Below are 16,505 nucleotides of genomic sequence, written 5' to 3' on the forward strand. Positions count from 1 at the left end.
AAATGCATGTGAATTTGATTGAGCTAATGTGAATTTTAATGAAAATGAATCTGTCTTCCATTTTCATAATACTTTAAATAAACAGACCAGCTTAGAGCAGTTTCTCGGTGTTAGGCTTCCCTTGGTGAAAATAGATCCACCAGAACAAGCACTCCTGAATTCATGTGCTCTCATTTGGGATTCCCTTTGTACCTAAGCAGACTTTAAATACTTAAGACCAATTATGTATCTCTGGGAATTAAGTCCCAGTTGTCCTTTGTAGTTCTGTGAAGTCTTTTACAAAAGCCTTCATAGATCCTTATGCAAGAGTATGGAGATAGAGAATCAGTTCCAAGCCCTGCTAACAAGTTTAACTGTTGACCCTTATACATTTTCTCTGAAATGAGGTGGGTCTTTTTGAATTCATATTGGTAATTATATTGGGAATATTCTGAAATTCCATTTGCGTGACATACATAATGTGTTTACCTGTAATACAGATCAGTCTACTGCTGTGGTCAAGGGCCAGTTGTTAAGCAGCAGAACACCCCTGCTGGATTAAGCTTTGACTAACTTTTATGATGATCAAATAATTTGCCAAACAATTATACCTTTTATGCCATTGGTACAAATAATTTTGCCCACATAACTTGTTTTAATTGCAGAACTACGAGGGATTTAATCAAAAGGTTGAATCACTACCAGTGAACATAAATACAAGAAGAATATATCATATACAGGGAAAAGTCACATTCCTGCAGTTTCTTATAGAGTCTGGCACAACTGGAATGTTCCTTTCCTTTGCACTACCAAGCACAGGGCTTCGAGAGCAAAGACATCAAGTAATTCCTGGACAGTTTCAGCTGTTGTACTACATAACTCAATGTCAGAGGATTTTGTAAAAGGTGGAGACGCCTAAATTAAAATGCCGCTGAATAATTTGAGATCTGTGCATTAAAAATTGTGTATGTTTATGTGCAAGGTAAGGGAATAGCAGATAACTGCACCTCTTGAGTCTTGCATTGATCTGCTGGGTTCAGCGAAGAAATGCGAGGAAGTTTAAGATGAATAAGGCCGGTTTAGTCTTTACATTAATACTTGTTATTAAAATATTTATAAATTCGAGTGAAGCAAGGCTAGGCAGGTATTTAAAATACTTGTAGGTCTTTGCAGAACTGTAAGAGTGCTTCTGGTTATTCTTAAATATTGACACATTTATAACAATACTGCACAGCAAATGTAATCCCAGCATTACAAAGCAGAATGAAGCCGCTCTGAAACACCTTGCTGCAGTTCCTTAAGGCAGGTTAATAACCCAACTGCACTGAGTACAATAGGGATCACTGGCCTAATGTCTTTGATGGGTTAGTATTCATTAAAAAAAAAAAAAAAAAAAAAAAAAAGAAAACTATTAATTTCTCATTTTGAAAAAGAAGAAAAAGGAGCTGCAGAAAATCATGTCCTGATACAGACACACATGCACTGGGGAAATGGTCCTTTCCCTCTGCCTGAAGGGAAGGAAAATGCTATGGATTTGTATTCACAAATATTGTAATGATTTTCAGCACAACAACATGCTGCTTATATTGCAAGTGTACATTTTATGTCACCTATATTTCTCACTGCCTTTTCTAGGAGAAACCAATTTCACTTAAATGCTTGTTTTTCTTTTTATTCAAATGAAGATTAGAGAATTGTGCTCTTAGATTCCCAATTTGCCATTCTCCAGCACTGCTTCAGAGTCTGTACCCCTCTTTGTAATTATATAATACCTGTTTGTGACAGGCATATCAAACCAGACAGTTAGTTTAGAATTGAGGTGAGTTCTTTAAATGCAAATTTTACTGTAAACAGCAGAATAAAATCTTTCAAACACTTCCCAGCCCCGCCAGGAAGCAAAGCTATATTTAACTCATTTTGAAATTCATCAAATATATTCTGGAGTGATTCAGATCTTCAGCATGTCTTTGAAGATAACATGTAGTGGAAGTGCCAGACAGTGTCATGCAGTCCGTTGTGTGATTGGGCACATCCTGAGATTCTTGTCAGTGAAGACATGCAGTTGAGACTGGGTTGTAGAAAGAAAAGTATGTATGGATTCAATAGCTTAATATTGATACTTTATTTGAAAATTTGAACAATCTGCTGCGTTCAGTTCAAGAGCTTTTTAAGAACTGCTGTATGTAGAGAGATTAGTGTCATACCGATGGCAAAATCCATATGCACTTACAAATGAGAAAAAAAAAATAGAAAAAAATACTCTTCTGTAGTACTGGTGAGAGAAAATGTTTTAGAGAAGCTAAATAGCATGTGTTGCTGTAATAACAATTGGAAGCAGCTTCAAAATCTATATAAGAGATCTTTGGATATTAAGAATGATCCATAAGAATCTAGTTAATACTACCATTTTCAAAAGCAGGTGTTCCCAAACATGTCTACCTCTTCCATTGTTTCTACTGTCTTGGATCACAAACAACTGTAAACACAAATGTTCTTGATGATAGGGCTAAATATAAACAGTGATAAATCTGTCAAATTTCAAGCTTCATATTTTGAAGGTGTCATTAAGATAAGACAAATAAGATTCTAAAAGATTGTTTTAGACTGTTTGTCTCTGTAAATACGATATATATTGTGTATATATATGTTATCATGCCTGTTCACTGTTTTGTTTATAAAAACAAATAAGAGTCTTTCAATTTGAATAAGCAAATGAAAAGTAATACAATCTGAATATATCAGCAAGATATTGAATACGATATTGCCTGTAATCAAGTGTGACCTGTCTTTGAAGTTCAAGATTATGATTTTTAAAACCTAGAAGGTGATCTTACAATTCTCTAAAATCCTCAATCAAAGTAAATAAGACTGTACATTAATCAGGTATTTCCATACAGGAAATAGAAACAGTGTCATGCTTCCAATATGATTATTTTTGCAACTTGACTGTAGTTTTCTAATGTCAGTTTGTCTTTGGTTTGTTTTAGTACATGACTGCTGCTGCACCTATGCAAGGGACCTACATTCCCCAGTACACTCCTGTGCCTCCAACAGCTGTCCCTATTGAAGTAAGTTTACCTCCCTCCATGAAAGTAGAATGAAGGGGTAACAGAACACTTATATTTATGATGCCTCATTGTACCTGCTGTTTGAGATAGGCCTAAAATCACTTTGTGGAATGGCACATCTTCCAGCTTTTTTAAAATTAAGTTTTGACATTCTTCTTCATTATTTTCCCTTTTAATTTACTTATTATTATTTGCAAGGGCTCTTTTTTTGCATTTGTTTTGCTGTACAGCAGGACGTGGAATAAAACATCAGACTGTCTTTTTCCCCACATACATGGGAGGGGAGATGGGAAGCGACAGGAAAACAATCCCAGCAGGCAGACCACAAATGTAAAAGAGATTCCAAGAAAAGAAGATTGCAAGAAGGTTTGATGTGGTCCTTAATAAGTATAGGTAATTGCTGAAATATTTAGCAACCAGAAAAAGTGATTGAGCAATGGAAACCTTCCTCTTGTATATACAGACGTGGAGATTGCTGCACTGACTGAGTGCTTTTTCATCCTTGAGGAAGGATTCGCTCCCTCCCTCCTTGGGGCTGAGTCATGCTGATGACAGTCTAATGAGTAAGTATTTACTCAACCCTGTAGACCACAAGGTGCCAGGAGACTCAGCTCGGCCTCCACTTCTGTGCAGCGTTATAAGGGCCACCAAGAACAGTGAGAGAGGGGTGACTTGTCATCCTCTTCAGTGTGTGCCTTTCCTTGATGCTACTCCTTTTTATTAATAATTTCTTCCCTTCTGTAGAGTAATATGAGGTTTCTAGGGTCTCCATACTTCAGTTGTACGGAGTTGGTGCTGTTCCTGCTGTGTACTTTGAAGTTTCTGTGTTAGTGATACTTTTGGCATGGCTCCACCAACAACAGTCAAGTGGACTCATCTTGTTTTTTTCCCAGTTCTCTGTGATTACTGAAATTTCCAAATGAGAGCCCTCAGAAAAGGCTTCTACTTCTTTGTCACGCTGTGCCAGTCAAATCTTCAGTCTTTTTTTTTCACTAGAAGATAAGATTCCTCTAAGCTGTGTTTTGTTGCAAATGGGGCATGAGTGCCTCTTTTAGTAGCTATTCTTAGGTATTAAATGAGGCAGATACAAATCCAAATCTAAAGGAGATAGTGGGGTGGAGTCAAGACAGACTCATCCATCAGTACTGACCAGTGCTAATAAGAGATTAATTCTTCCTGAGCTCTTCTCATCGTCACCCGTTGTTATATTCATGCTCAATGAAGTAACATCTTATAGTAATCAAATATTATCTGAATATATAGCCAGTCTTGATCTGACCTAATGATGTTTATTATTGCTATTGTTTATGGTCTCTACCCCAGAGAGCTTACATTCTCAAGATGGACAATAGCAGAATCATAAAGACAAGGAAGTACACAGAAAAAAAGATAATACAGTCTCAACAGACATGACAAATTTCTGAGAAATGGAGAAATGAAACTTACACTTTTTCACAGATAATATGAAATAAACTACCTCTTGTTTACATAGGACTCAAATGAAAACAAATCAAGTGGTTTGTGCTCCCTCTTCTGGCTCTGTTGTATGTGATACGATAATAAAGCTTGTTTCCTGAAGAGATCTGATAGTGCTATTTTTGTGTCCAATACATCAAATGTGAGAGTAAAGGCAAGAAAATACAGATCGCTTTGAAAGCATGCTGTATTATTAGAATTAATATTATTCAGGCTGTCCAGACAGGTTAAGAAATAGAACATAATGTTAAAACCATGCACATCAAATTTGTATATCTAATCACTTTTTTTTTTTCTTCTCAAATTTACAATTAAAACAAAACTTTACTGGAGCTTTGACTTAACTAGTAAAATCCTTAGAGTGGAGTAAATTTATCCTTGAAGGAGAACATGCATAAACACACTGTGTACAAGAGTGCAGGGTTTTTCTAGGGCAGCTAGAATTCCATTGGACATGCAATGGTGGAAGGTGGTGGACTTAATTTTTGCCTTTATCACGTTTCAAGGGAAATTAAAGTGATTCCACTATGTAGTTGGACTAAATAAATGAACATCAGAGAGCCATACTTTCATTATAAGAAACACAAAAAGTAAAATTCACATTTAACTGAAGTAAGCAGAGTTTTTGTCTTTGGTTTTAAGTAGACAGAGAAATGCTCCAAAATGCATAGGTGTTTCCCAGTTCAGCTTGTGAGAGTGACATACTTGAGAGGTTGGTACCCTAAGGAAGATTCTCATTGCTGGATTATCTCTTTGTGAACTTACAGAATTTATTGTGTTAGCATATGGTTCTGCTTTCCCCAACTCTTTTAACCACACAGTAATCCAAGAGAAATATAGGAATGGTGATCTCATACTGAGTTCCTTTATGTAATTAACTGGAGTAAAAATGGTAACCTTTCATGTTCTTATTTGACTCCTTAGGGTGTTGTTGCTGATACTTCTCCACAGACAGTAGCATCTTCATCACAGGAAGCCAGTGGTCAACAGCAACAGATGACAGTGGAAACATCCAGTGAACATGCACCTGCATATTCTTACCAACAGTCTAAGTAAGTAAGCATATCCTTTGTAGCCTAAAGGTTTTACCTCTTCAGAATAGTAGGCCAAATCTCCTTCCTATTTCAGCCGTACAAATTCAGCAGGTGCTTCATTGAGTTCAAATGAATTCTACATATATAGTAGTATATGGGGAACACTGCTGTGTACTGATGTAGCATCAGTAGATGGCCACATCTTAGCAGATTGTCTTTGAGTTTGTGCCTGCCAAACTACACTCTATCTGTTCTCTGCTTATTGTGGACTTGGAAGGATCTCAACAACTGTATTAGCAATGATCATGCTGGGCTAAACCAGTATTTGGCATCGAAGGTAATACAGAAAGCTTAGATTTTGCAGTGGTGAAATTATTATAGTACACATGTAAAAGTTCATTTCTGAAAATATGGTTAGTAAAGCAGCATAAATTGCCCCAAGATGGTATTTTTGAGAATGCAAAACCAGAGCCATGCAGACACCAAGTGGGCAGAAACTGGAAACACAAGGGAAACAATTACGATGTGGAGAAGACTGTTCTATATTTCTCCTATCCTCTGCTCACTTTATTTGCTTCCCATGGAATACCTTGGAAAATTTAAGAACTACACGCTGATGGCTGTACTTTGAACACTTTCAAATTTAGAGTAATCATCAAGTGTCTTTCCTTTTGCCATTATAGAATTGATCCTCAAAAAGACAAGGTTGCTTAGTCAAGAACTTAGTCACACACAGATATAGGAATTTGGATGGACTGTAGGAATTTCAGTGTGCTCCAAAAGCAATCATTTATTAACGCATGTACATTAAACATCACTTCACTGTAAAAAGAGGAATTAATTTTTATTTTGTTGAAGAAAGTAGACAAAAAGACAAGAAAATCATGTGGTATGTCAGTTAATGCATCACGACATTGTACTTCTCATGCTATGAGTGCTAGGAGGCATATGCTACAATATAGAAACAATTAGAATTACACCAATCTGTCAGTTGCTTTACTTCATTTATGACCTCTGGAAATGGAAGATTTATTTGTCTAACACATGAATGAGAAATGTGTCAAATCATACAATGGTCCTTTTTGGCTGCCATGAAACACAAGCTGTCACTGTTTCATATGTCACTGCCATATTTTTTATATGTATATATCGCAAAAGTAGTTGATCACCAGCTTTATACTTATGCATCCAGTGCTATATTTTGGAGACACAGTCTATTCATGTGTACCTCCTCTGACATAAGCTTCTCTAGTACCTGTAAATAAATGATGTCAAAATCTAACAGAATATAGCAGTCAAAGAGATAAATGAATGTGACAGTGACATCCTGTTCACTGGTTTTGATGACTGTGTTCTGAAGGGATTATGATCTGACCATTCCCATTTTCCAGTTCCCTTTCACTCAAGTCTCCTAAGGTGAATGCGATCAGCTGCTTCTGCCATTTTTTCCTATGCAGAAGAAAGCTACATTACAATTCATTATTGAAATGAGTACGGTATTCCTGCTCAAGAGGTGAATTCTCACTTCTCTTGAGAATGAGATCCCTCTTCGTTCCTTGTCAGCTACTGCCTTGTCTCAGTTCTAGTGGCACAAGCATTTGTATTCAGAGGAACTTCTTTTTTAATCATGAAGGCTGATCCATTACAGATTTTTTATTATGATTATTTTATTATTTTTTAACTGAAATGTGCCCTCTATTTGTGTCTGCCGGTTGTGGGCAGGAAAATGGGGGAAGCTGTAGAAAGAAAATGATAGACAATCTGTCTTGAAAAATAAAAGTAAAAATATTCTGGCAGAGTATTTCAGTAGTAATCTTTAATTTACAACAAAATAGTTGTTTGTTTGTTTGTTTGTTTTCAACTAAAATAAAATATTATTCATCTTCTCTTTGAAGGGCACATTTTTTAATAGCAAGCACTATGTCTAATGTACAACAGCTGTTTGCAAAGCAATGGAGAAGTTATTAACTTCACCAGATAATGGTTTTGCCATGTATATATGTAAAGAAAAAGGCAGACACTAAAAAAATGTTTTCATAGGAGCTTATCAGTTAAGAGAATAGTTCTAACAGTATATTTATTTATTTTTATTTTCTCTGCAACTATCATAACATTGCAGGCCACAAAGGAGGGAAAATACAGGATCCTGTGCTATATTTGTGTGCAAGAAATGAACCAAAGACAAAATTTAAGATCCTCTCTTTTCATCAGCAGATGCACTGTTTCATTTAATATTCTGGATGCTCAATTAGAGCATCCCGGTGATGTTCAGAAATGATAACTTCATGTCAAAAACCCGACTTCTAGCAGTGGAGCAATATAGGAGAAGCAGCCCTCTGTTTCTGAGCAGAGAACTGAACTCTGTGAGGAAATCACCTTAATTATTTTAGACCCACAGTGCCTCTTTTCCTCATAAATCTTTAATTTTCCACATAAAAGAGTGTGAAATCTATGAAGTGGCTTTAAATGGAGATTCTTCCTTCTGGAAATTGTACTCTCTTACTCCTAAACAAAACTGTCTTCTGCATAAAGCACTCTTATTTTAAATGTAGGAAGAATGCAGGGGCCCTTTGTGGGCAAGCTCCAAGCCAGGTTATGTTAGAGAATGTGCTGTGACCCTCTGACGCAGTCAACCTTTCAGGCATGTGGTGTCCACCCTACTCAGAGGTGCAGTAAAATCTTAGGAGTCAAGCAAAGTTAGACATTGAGAACTGCTTCAAAAGCCCTGAAGGAAATATTTCATTCATTATTTTTTTCTTTCCATATCAATTAGTTATTACATTCAAAATGCTAATTTTAAGGCTTCGTGCAATAAAAATGTTCTTTAGCAAATTTCATGTTTAAAATCAATATTTATTTTATGTTTACCATCCTGGAGAAGTAGTTGTTCTGTGGCAAATGTTAGATTGTCAGCATCCTTTGCAATTTAACTCCTAGTAAGAGTGTAATTATTTTAAAATGAAGCAAGGCAAATGATTTAGTGCTTGCAAAGGTAAAGGTGCTAGCTTGCCTTGTGTTGAACTTGAATTGAAAAAGGTTTATTTCCGTGCAAGTTTTGGGAATGGTAGGAGATCCAGTAACTAGTTCTTACTGATAGCTCACTGATACATTTAACAGTGTTTATAAGTAGGATGTATATCTCTCCAAGGATCTCATGTTGTCTTGCCAGCGTAAGTTTTGTTAGATGTATCATTAAGTGTTGTGAAACCTCCAAAACACAAAATGAGTGCTATCGTCTTAATGAAATAATTTTGATTGTTTAACCTGTTCTCTGTGCTAAATTTAGAAAGACATGACACTATCCATTAAAAATAATAATAATAATATTAATTAATGTTATCTCAAATGTTTCTTAGTTAGCCGTAACTGGCTCATTAAGCAGGCTGTTTCATAGTCAGTGCTCTTGCCATCAGAAAACGTGTTCTTGTTAGTAAATTGGATGTTTCCTTTTATTGTAATTTTATCCTTCACTTTATCATTAGTATCCAAAACAAATAGTGCCACTTAATATTATGAAAATATCCACTATCTTATTGTATTACTCTTGAAATATTTACACAGTGCTAAGCCACACATTCATCTCATTTCAGTGAAGTTAAACTGCCCATTAAGCATAGCATTAACAGAACTGAAGTCATCTGCTTAGGATGTGTTAACGTCCCCAAAGCAGGAGTTCCCTGCTTCTCCCTGACTATTCTCAGCTTAGTGGCTGTATCATATTTAAACAGCTGCAAAGTTAGTTTAGCTTGGATAACTTTTAAAGAGAATTGGGTGGGAAAAAAAAAGAGAGGAGCCTATTTCAAAGTTGCTTTGACTTAATGACCACTTTAATTCAATTGTTTTTACAGACAATAAACAGGACTGAAGAATGTCGGTCTGAAATCATTGCCTTGAATGGAGAAACTTCACTGAACAAGAAGTTGGCTTCCAGTTTGCACAGGCGTCAAATGAATGCTTTCTTTTTTTTTTTTTTTTCTACCTTTCCCAACGAAAACAAAACAGTGTTTTTATGTGCTGTGCAAATGGTTCCGTCATGTAGTCTGACAACTTTATTTTTGCTATTTTTTTTTCGTTGTTGTTGTTGATAACTAAAGAAAAAACCCGAAGGAAAAATGCTGGGTTGACATTTCATCTGGATGAACATCTGAATTCCGAATTTACCCGGAGGTGTAGCTAGATATTTTTTTTTAACACAGAAAAACTGATGATGTCAAGAGGGAGCAAGTTGAGATGAAAACCAATTGTCTTCCTCAACAATTAAGCTACTCTTTTTCTCTCTTTTTCTTTTTCTTCTTGTTTTAAATCTAGAGTGGTTTTTGGTTCTTTTGTTTTATTTTTGTTTGTTTTTTTTAAAAAAGAAATGTTTAGGTAAGGTTTATCTTGAATCTTAATTGCCTTAATTTTAAGGACGTCAAAGGCTCTCAAGGCAAGCTGTCAACGTCTTGTTAGAAAACCCGAGAATGAATTGAAACTGCTCACACCGGTGCTGGTGCAGAAGAAGTTTAATAGACTGAGTTTTTGGGGTGAACAAAAAATAAACTGTACAGTTTAAAAGAAAATGATTTTCTTCTTTTGAAGAAAAGTTGATGATAAAGGAACTGTGGCAACTGAAAGGATTGGAAAAATGCTGGGACTTTTATGAACTTTGTCTTAAGTGTTGACAGAAAAAAATCTAGAAGGCTAAAGCATTTTACAGTAAAGTTATTGAATTGAGAAAAAAACTTGCTGCATTATAGGGAATGCAGGGGTTTTTTCTTGCAGAATGCAGATTTTTTTATTTACAAAGCGTGATCGCTAGCGAAAGCATTAGTGCTTTTTATCTGCAGTCTTTTTTATGAGCTTTAAGAAGTTTTTAGTCTGCTTTGCTTGTCACATTGCAAAAACCTAGCTTAAGAGCATTAAAAAAACTTAAGTAGATAGGAGCTTATGGTCAAAAAAGTGCAAAAAAAAGCAATAGATAGAAGAAATTGTTGACAATTTCTGTAGTCTTTCCTAGTTGTGAACAAATGCAGCCTATGGATGGCCTATTTTATACCAAAGATGAAGTGACACCCTAACGCAGTCCAGAAGATAGAGGTTTTGTTTTTTCTTTCTTTTTTTTTTTTTTTTTAATTTTTATTTGACCTACATGGCCGGACCAGTTCTTACTTTCTTGTTTGTTTAAACTATCTTCCACTGGTGTTTTACATACTGCATATGTTTTTAGTGGAAATTTCAGAATAGTTGGTATTTTAAGTTTGTTGATGGTGTGCTTTGGAGAGCATTGCAAAGCAAGTGGAGTGAGTTACCAACTAATCTGTCCAGGTGGGCTTTAATTTTGATGAGTTTTTCTGTTAAATTGCCTGATCTTTGGTATTTCTATTGAAACAACAGTCTTCCTTCTGAATTCCAACATACCACAGATTCATTTCTTCTCCTCAGTCTTTGTCATCGTCCAGCATGCATAGCCACCTTAATTCTGTGTTCATTTTTCACTGATGCATTTTAATTGCCAGTTAAATGCAACAGAAAGCAAACTTGATCTTTGTTCTCATTTTAGCTCTCCCGTGCAAGCAGAAATGTTGAAAATGACTTATGCTAGTGTTGTCATCCAGGCAGGAAGTTAATTATTCTTCTCTGCTATGATTTCCGTTGTCTTAATATGTTGGCTGACAATCACTAATTAGTATGATTAGGCAGAAAAGACACTAACTAAATTGAATCCACTGAAACCTGTTTTAAGAATGACAGATATTTTCCATAGAGAAGTTTGGATTACAGCTCTTGATTTTTCCAAGCAACCAAAAAAAGTGAAAAGCAAGTCAAAAGGGGATTTTTTCCTCAAGGAGGCAGAAGAGAAGCAGCATTTAAATATGTACACACATACACGTATGTCTTTAAGTAGAAATTAAACCAAACATCTTTAAACTTCTCTCCATCCAGAAGAGAGGGGAAGCTTCATCACATTTATTGTGGTGCATTAGAGACAGGGTATCCATTAAAAATAATTAAATTAAAACGTATATATTGGTTCAATCTGATTCAGTCACACCATTCTGAAAAGAGATCTGTTTCCCTAAACTGACTTTTAGGGGAGAAAGTACACAGTTATTTTTTTAAATTGATAAAACGAGATCATATTTTTTAATGTAGTATGGGGGGGAGGGGGTTTCCCAAGTAAATGGCTGCTAGATATGCAACGTATAAAAGATGGGAATGGGAGTTCATGTGGTTCTTCACCATAGGAAGAAGGCCTGATTTTCAGAAGTGGTAAAACTTATGCTTTCTCCAGAGTAGCTGTTGATATTCAGCACTTCTGAAAACCAGATTATGCCAAAGTAAAAGAACAATACCCAGAACCTGTTTTTAATTCAGAAAAAAAAAAAAAAGAAAGAAAGAAAAAGAAAAAGAAACAACACAAAACTAACAAACAAACAAAAACACATATACATATAAAGAAACTCAAACATCTCTTTCTGTTCCACATGCTGTCTCATTACTTGTTGCTTTTTGAGAGTGGCACTTGACTTTTGGCCTTGGATAAAGGTTCCCTCTTTATTTGGAGGGCATACGGGGGAGAAATCAATCTAGCCTTATTTTCTTCCTTTCTACACGTACTCTCTTTCTGTCTCTGAATTCTTTGTACAAATAGAGATAACCCCAGGCACAATTCAGTTCGATATGAAATAAACATATTTGTTTCTGTGTTAGTTCTAATGTGACATACAAAAAGTCTCATTTACTATCAACAATGAGGCTACAAGGTAGCTACCATGTGGCTGATGAATATGCTGAGGTACCTTCTTATTTCTATTCAGAACTCTGCTGCTTTATTTATACATTCAGAAACATTTTTGTTATTTTTTTCAGCAAACAAATTTAAGCAATCTCGGTGTTTTTTATTAAGCCAGGCAGGCAACATGGTATAACGATGCCTGTCACTTTAAAGTGTTTCAAGTGCATTCTGTGTTAGAAATGTTCCTTTTTTTTTCCATGCTGCAATGTTTATTAGTGTATGAAATCAAAAGAAAAAGAGCAAAGAAATAGAGGAAGAAGAGGAAAGAAAATGGATTCCCTAAATACGATTGATTGTCTTACTTTTCCCCAAAAACAGTGAGCTGGTACTTGAAAGACTACGAATTATAAAAAATGTGAGATTTGAGTATAAAACAGTCATAAATATTAAGGTAAGAAAAAAAATATCGGGAACATACAAATTGTATGGAAATTGGTAACTTATTTGTAAAAGTTACAAGTTGAGATAAAAGAGAGCAGTTGAAAAGCAATACGCTGCATGGTTGTTGTCATAGCATTAGAACACTTGGTGGCTTCTGAACTCTAAAACTGGTGTTCTTCATGTTCAGGCTAATAAGATTTATCAGAAAGTTTGTTATAGTTATCTCTTTCAGTTGTTGGTTGGCTGGTTTTTTGGTTGTTGGTATTTGGGAGTTTTTTGTTTTGGTTTGTTTTGTTGTTTTGTTTGTTTGTTTTTTTAAGATCAGAATTTGTAGAGTCAATGTCTGTCTTGCCAATTTAGCTTTAAATATCATGAGGGTTCCTGAAAGGTTGCAGAAACAACTCTAGAAGTCTAAGGCAATGGTGCCTGTCCCAGCGGTCTAGAAGCAACATCAAATCCATAAGCTGAACTGCGTATGTACTTTCCATCACACCTAAATTCTTGTAAATAGTCGAATCTGAATGTTCAGGTTTGGTATTTTTGTTTTTACTTTAAAAGATAAATACAGGAGGGGTGTCAGAGAAATACAAAATATGGCTAGAAAATCTGAATACCTGGGCTCGTCGGTTAAGATTGAGAAAAAAAAAAAATGGATACAGTGCAACTAAAGAGAGTATTATATTTGCAGGTGCAGTGTAGATCGGGGCACTGAAAATTCTTGCTGTTCCCAGTGAGATTGCTGAGGGACTCTTCCTATCTGGCTCTACTGCTGGTTTTGTAAGCACTTTTCACCTGTGACAGTCAGGCCTCAAATTGTGAATGTCCTCCTATTGCCTTCCAGTGAAACAGACTCTTGAAATGTCCTTAGCTTGTGCTTACGTGTATAGTTCTGTTTACCAAGAGACTGCCTTGGTTGTGTTGGTCAAGAAATCCACCGTAATACAGAATGAGGCATATCTGAGAGCAATTGCATCACATTCTATTATCTTCTGCTATGGATGCATGCCCAACTGTGGAAGATAAAGGCTGGTTATTAGAGAAACTGAGGGCTTAAACTTTCAGTGGGCAATGGGCTGAAGCACTCAAATGGATTTTTACACAGGTAAAAATCAAACAAAGGGTATTATTTATGTATGTATGTGTAGCAAAACTCAGCAAATTTGAGGAAGCCTGCATTGTAATAAAGTTTATTTTTAATATGTCATAGTATTTGGATCTATATTATGTTGTTTATGGTACTGAAGGATGATACTGATGCAAAGTGTTGAACAAATTGCTGTGCTTCATGATTTTAAGCTTGATGGTGCTCCTCATGCCACTTCATTTTAATGCTGAGGTTGACATGAGCAAAACAAGGTTTAGGCAGATTCACTGAACTCCACGTACAGTAAGAGTCATGCTAAAGAGTGATAGCGTGCTTAAAGTAATGAATCAATCCATTTTTCGTGGTGAGACCAAATGTGGTAGTTGAAGATAGTAATTTTTGATGCACACATGGTCAACGTTTCCTTTCAAAACTTTATTTAACATGAAATTGGCCCCAAAACAAAAGAAGTGTCCTAGGGTAAGGGATTTTACAGATCTTTCTAGGTAGCCCATGTGAGCTGAGGAAATAGTCACGGTGTGATGGAAGTGCAAAACAGAAAATAAGAAAAACACTGGCATTTGGTGCAGTGGTCTTTTCTGTTAGTTGACAATTGGCTTTAGTAATAATGATTCTTTTCAATTCTGATATTCATATACACAATCATGCACGCACGCATTCTCAGAAGGAGGGCTGAGTGACTGGCAAACTTCTCCTCTCCCTCACTGGAGCAGATTTCTGGAATCTTAGCACGCAGCAAAGATACAGTGGAAGGAGAGTTGTTTACCTGCAAAAAAAAAGCACCAGCTTTTTCTATACTGCTCCTGTCACCCACATACATCAGGACTCTGTATATACCCCAGAAATTTATTCACCTTTGTGCCTCAAAGAAGGCAGAAGAAGAGACCTTTTCTTCTCCCCTTTATTACTGTTCTGTGTTAAAATTAGCAGTAAATTGAGAAAAAAGAAAAAAAAAGAAAAAAAAAAGAAGAAAAAAAAAAGAAAGGAAAAAAAAAAAAATTGTCCAAAAAGTGGAAAGAAAGAAAAACAGTTGCTTTAGCTTTCCATGATGACAAAAATGCTTGTCTTCATTTCAGTCGCTCAAGATTTCATTCTCCAACAGTGACAGTTGTGTTCTTTCACTTGTGATAAGTAAAAAAAATATCAGCCTTTGACAGGTTCACAAATCCATGTTTCCTTGTAGAGCCAGACTCTGCAAGATGTAAGCACCTTCCAAGATCTGGAACTGTTATCCCAAGAGAGTATCTGCCCAATGATAATTTCTGCCTTTAAGTGTCTCTCTCTTGGATAATAATGTTATGAATTTGGTGGAATTTGCAGGCAGTTATATTTTTAAAAGCCCAAAAATGCAGCCTAGAGAAGAGAACGTGATGTTTATGTAACTAAAGTATTATGAAATATGCTGTATTCCAGAGTGGAGGAAAATTCTATCTTTCAGAGGCAAAACATTTTTATGTAAAAGCCAGGAAGCATACAGAATTCATATAGGAACATCGTATTGTTTCCTTTTTAAAGGAGAATGAGCAGGTTCTGTCTATAAGGAAAATCAAAGCAGCTTTGAAAGCAGATGAACTTCCTATCAAGAAATGTGCATCACAGAAATGGGACAGAGGTTCTTTAAAGCCCTTACAGACCTCACTGTAGCCAAAATGTAGAATACAGAACCTCCGTTATCCATTAAATTATGAACCTTATTTATACGGGCATCTGTGTGCTGATGTCTCAGAATGTCTTTGAAAGATCTGTACTGCTATGGTTTTGTTTTGTTTTTGTTTTTGTTTTTTTTATGTTTTCCATTTGTACCACAGTCCTAATAGCTGCCATTTTCCCACTCCTGGGGCTTTCTGTAGATCAGTGGATGTTAGGTTTAAACTTCTGTTTTCTTTGATGAAGCTTTCAATAAAAAAATAAAGAAAAGAGCTGGGTGACTGTGTTCTTGTGGAACCATTGGGCAGAGGTTTCCCGAGGCCAAGGCACATATGCAGAGCATAAAGGGAGCAGTGATGGCTTCACAGCAACTTATGCCTGCTCTGCATCTTCACCAAGAGCAAGGAGAACATCAGAGAGATGGGACGGCCCTGCCACCCTGACAGCAGCACTACCACCCATATGTTAGGAGGTGAAATATGAGAAATACTCTTGCACCGAGAACGTTTAACACTAGTGGGTACCTGCTGTCTGGGCCCTCCGCTGTGCTCACCTGCCAGAGGAATTCTCTGAGGAGTGACACTCTTTCTTTGAAGAGTGACTTCAGGGCAAATGTTGCCACATGGAAGACTGAAAATCTTTATTTACAGAATAAGTGCAGCCCAGGCAGTGGTAGTGCAAGCCATACTTCATCTTGAAAGGGAACTGGAAATAAATTGCCTCTTTGGCCACATCTCATGGGGAAGAAGAAAGCCACTTGGCACGCTTCCCCATGGCTGCCTCCATCAGTGGCTCTCACATTGCCATGCATAAATGTCTTCCCATGAGAGTCATTCCTGTGAAGAAGGCAAAGGCAGACAGGAAGTTTCCAGTTACTCTTCCTTCTGCCAAGGAGCTTTATTCCATGTTGGGAACTGTAGCATGCTCTTCTCTCAGCCTAGCAAGAGTGTGGCTTTCTCCTTCAGCACTCCATGTGGTTTGTGGTTTTGTCTGTACCCTTCCCCACACATTCCTTCTGTCCCATGATAGTGAGCTGCTCA

General features: G+C 36.4%; 1 protein-coding gene across 9 annotated transcripts in view; it reads left to right on the forward strand.

Annotated features, from left to right (window-relative positions):
• The window catches only part of RBMS3 (RNA binding motif single stranded interacting protein 3), a 689,820-nt gene extending 674,083 nt beyond the window's left edge, over positions 1–15,737 (forward strand). For 5 of the 9 annotated variants that reach the window (XM_015853918.2, XM_015853917.2, XM_032442362.1 and 2 more), the window contains 3 exons: positions 2,967–3,047; positions 5,448–5,575; positions 9,406–15,737. In XM_015853918.2, coding sequence (XP_015709404.1) covers positions 2,967–3,047; positions 5,448–5,575; positions 9,406–9,412 — 216 coding nt within the window. In that variant the 3' untranslated portion in view covers positions 9,413–15,737. Of the gene's footprint in view, positions 1–2,966; positions 3,048–5,447; positions 5,580–9,405 lie in introns of those variants that run through there. The other 4 variants (XM_015853914.2, XM_015853919.2, XM_015853923.2 and 1 more) reach the window with 1 other exon arrangement.
• The last annotated feature ends 768 nt before the right edge of the window (positions 15,738–16,505 follow it).

Source organism: Coturnix japonica, chromosome 2 (genome assembly GCF_001577835.2).
Source record: "Coturnix japonica isolate 7356 chromosome 2, Coturnix japonica 2.1, whole genome shotgun sequence".
Lineage (NCBI taxonomy): Eukaryota > Metazoa > Chordata > Aves > Galliformes > Phasianidae > Coturnix > Coturnix japonica.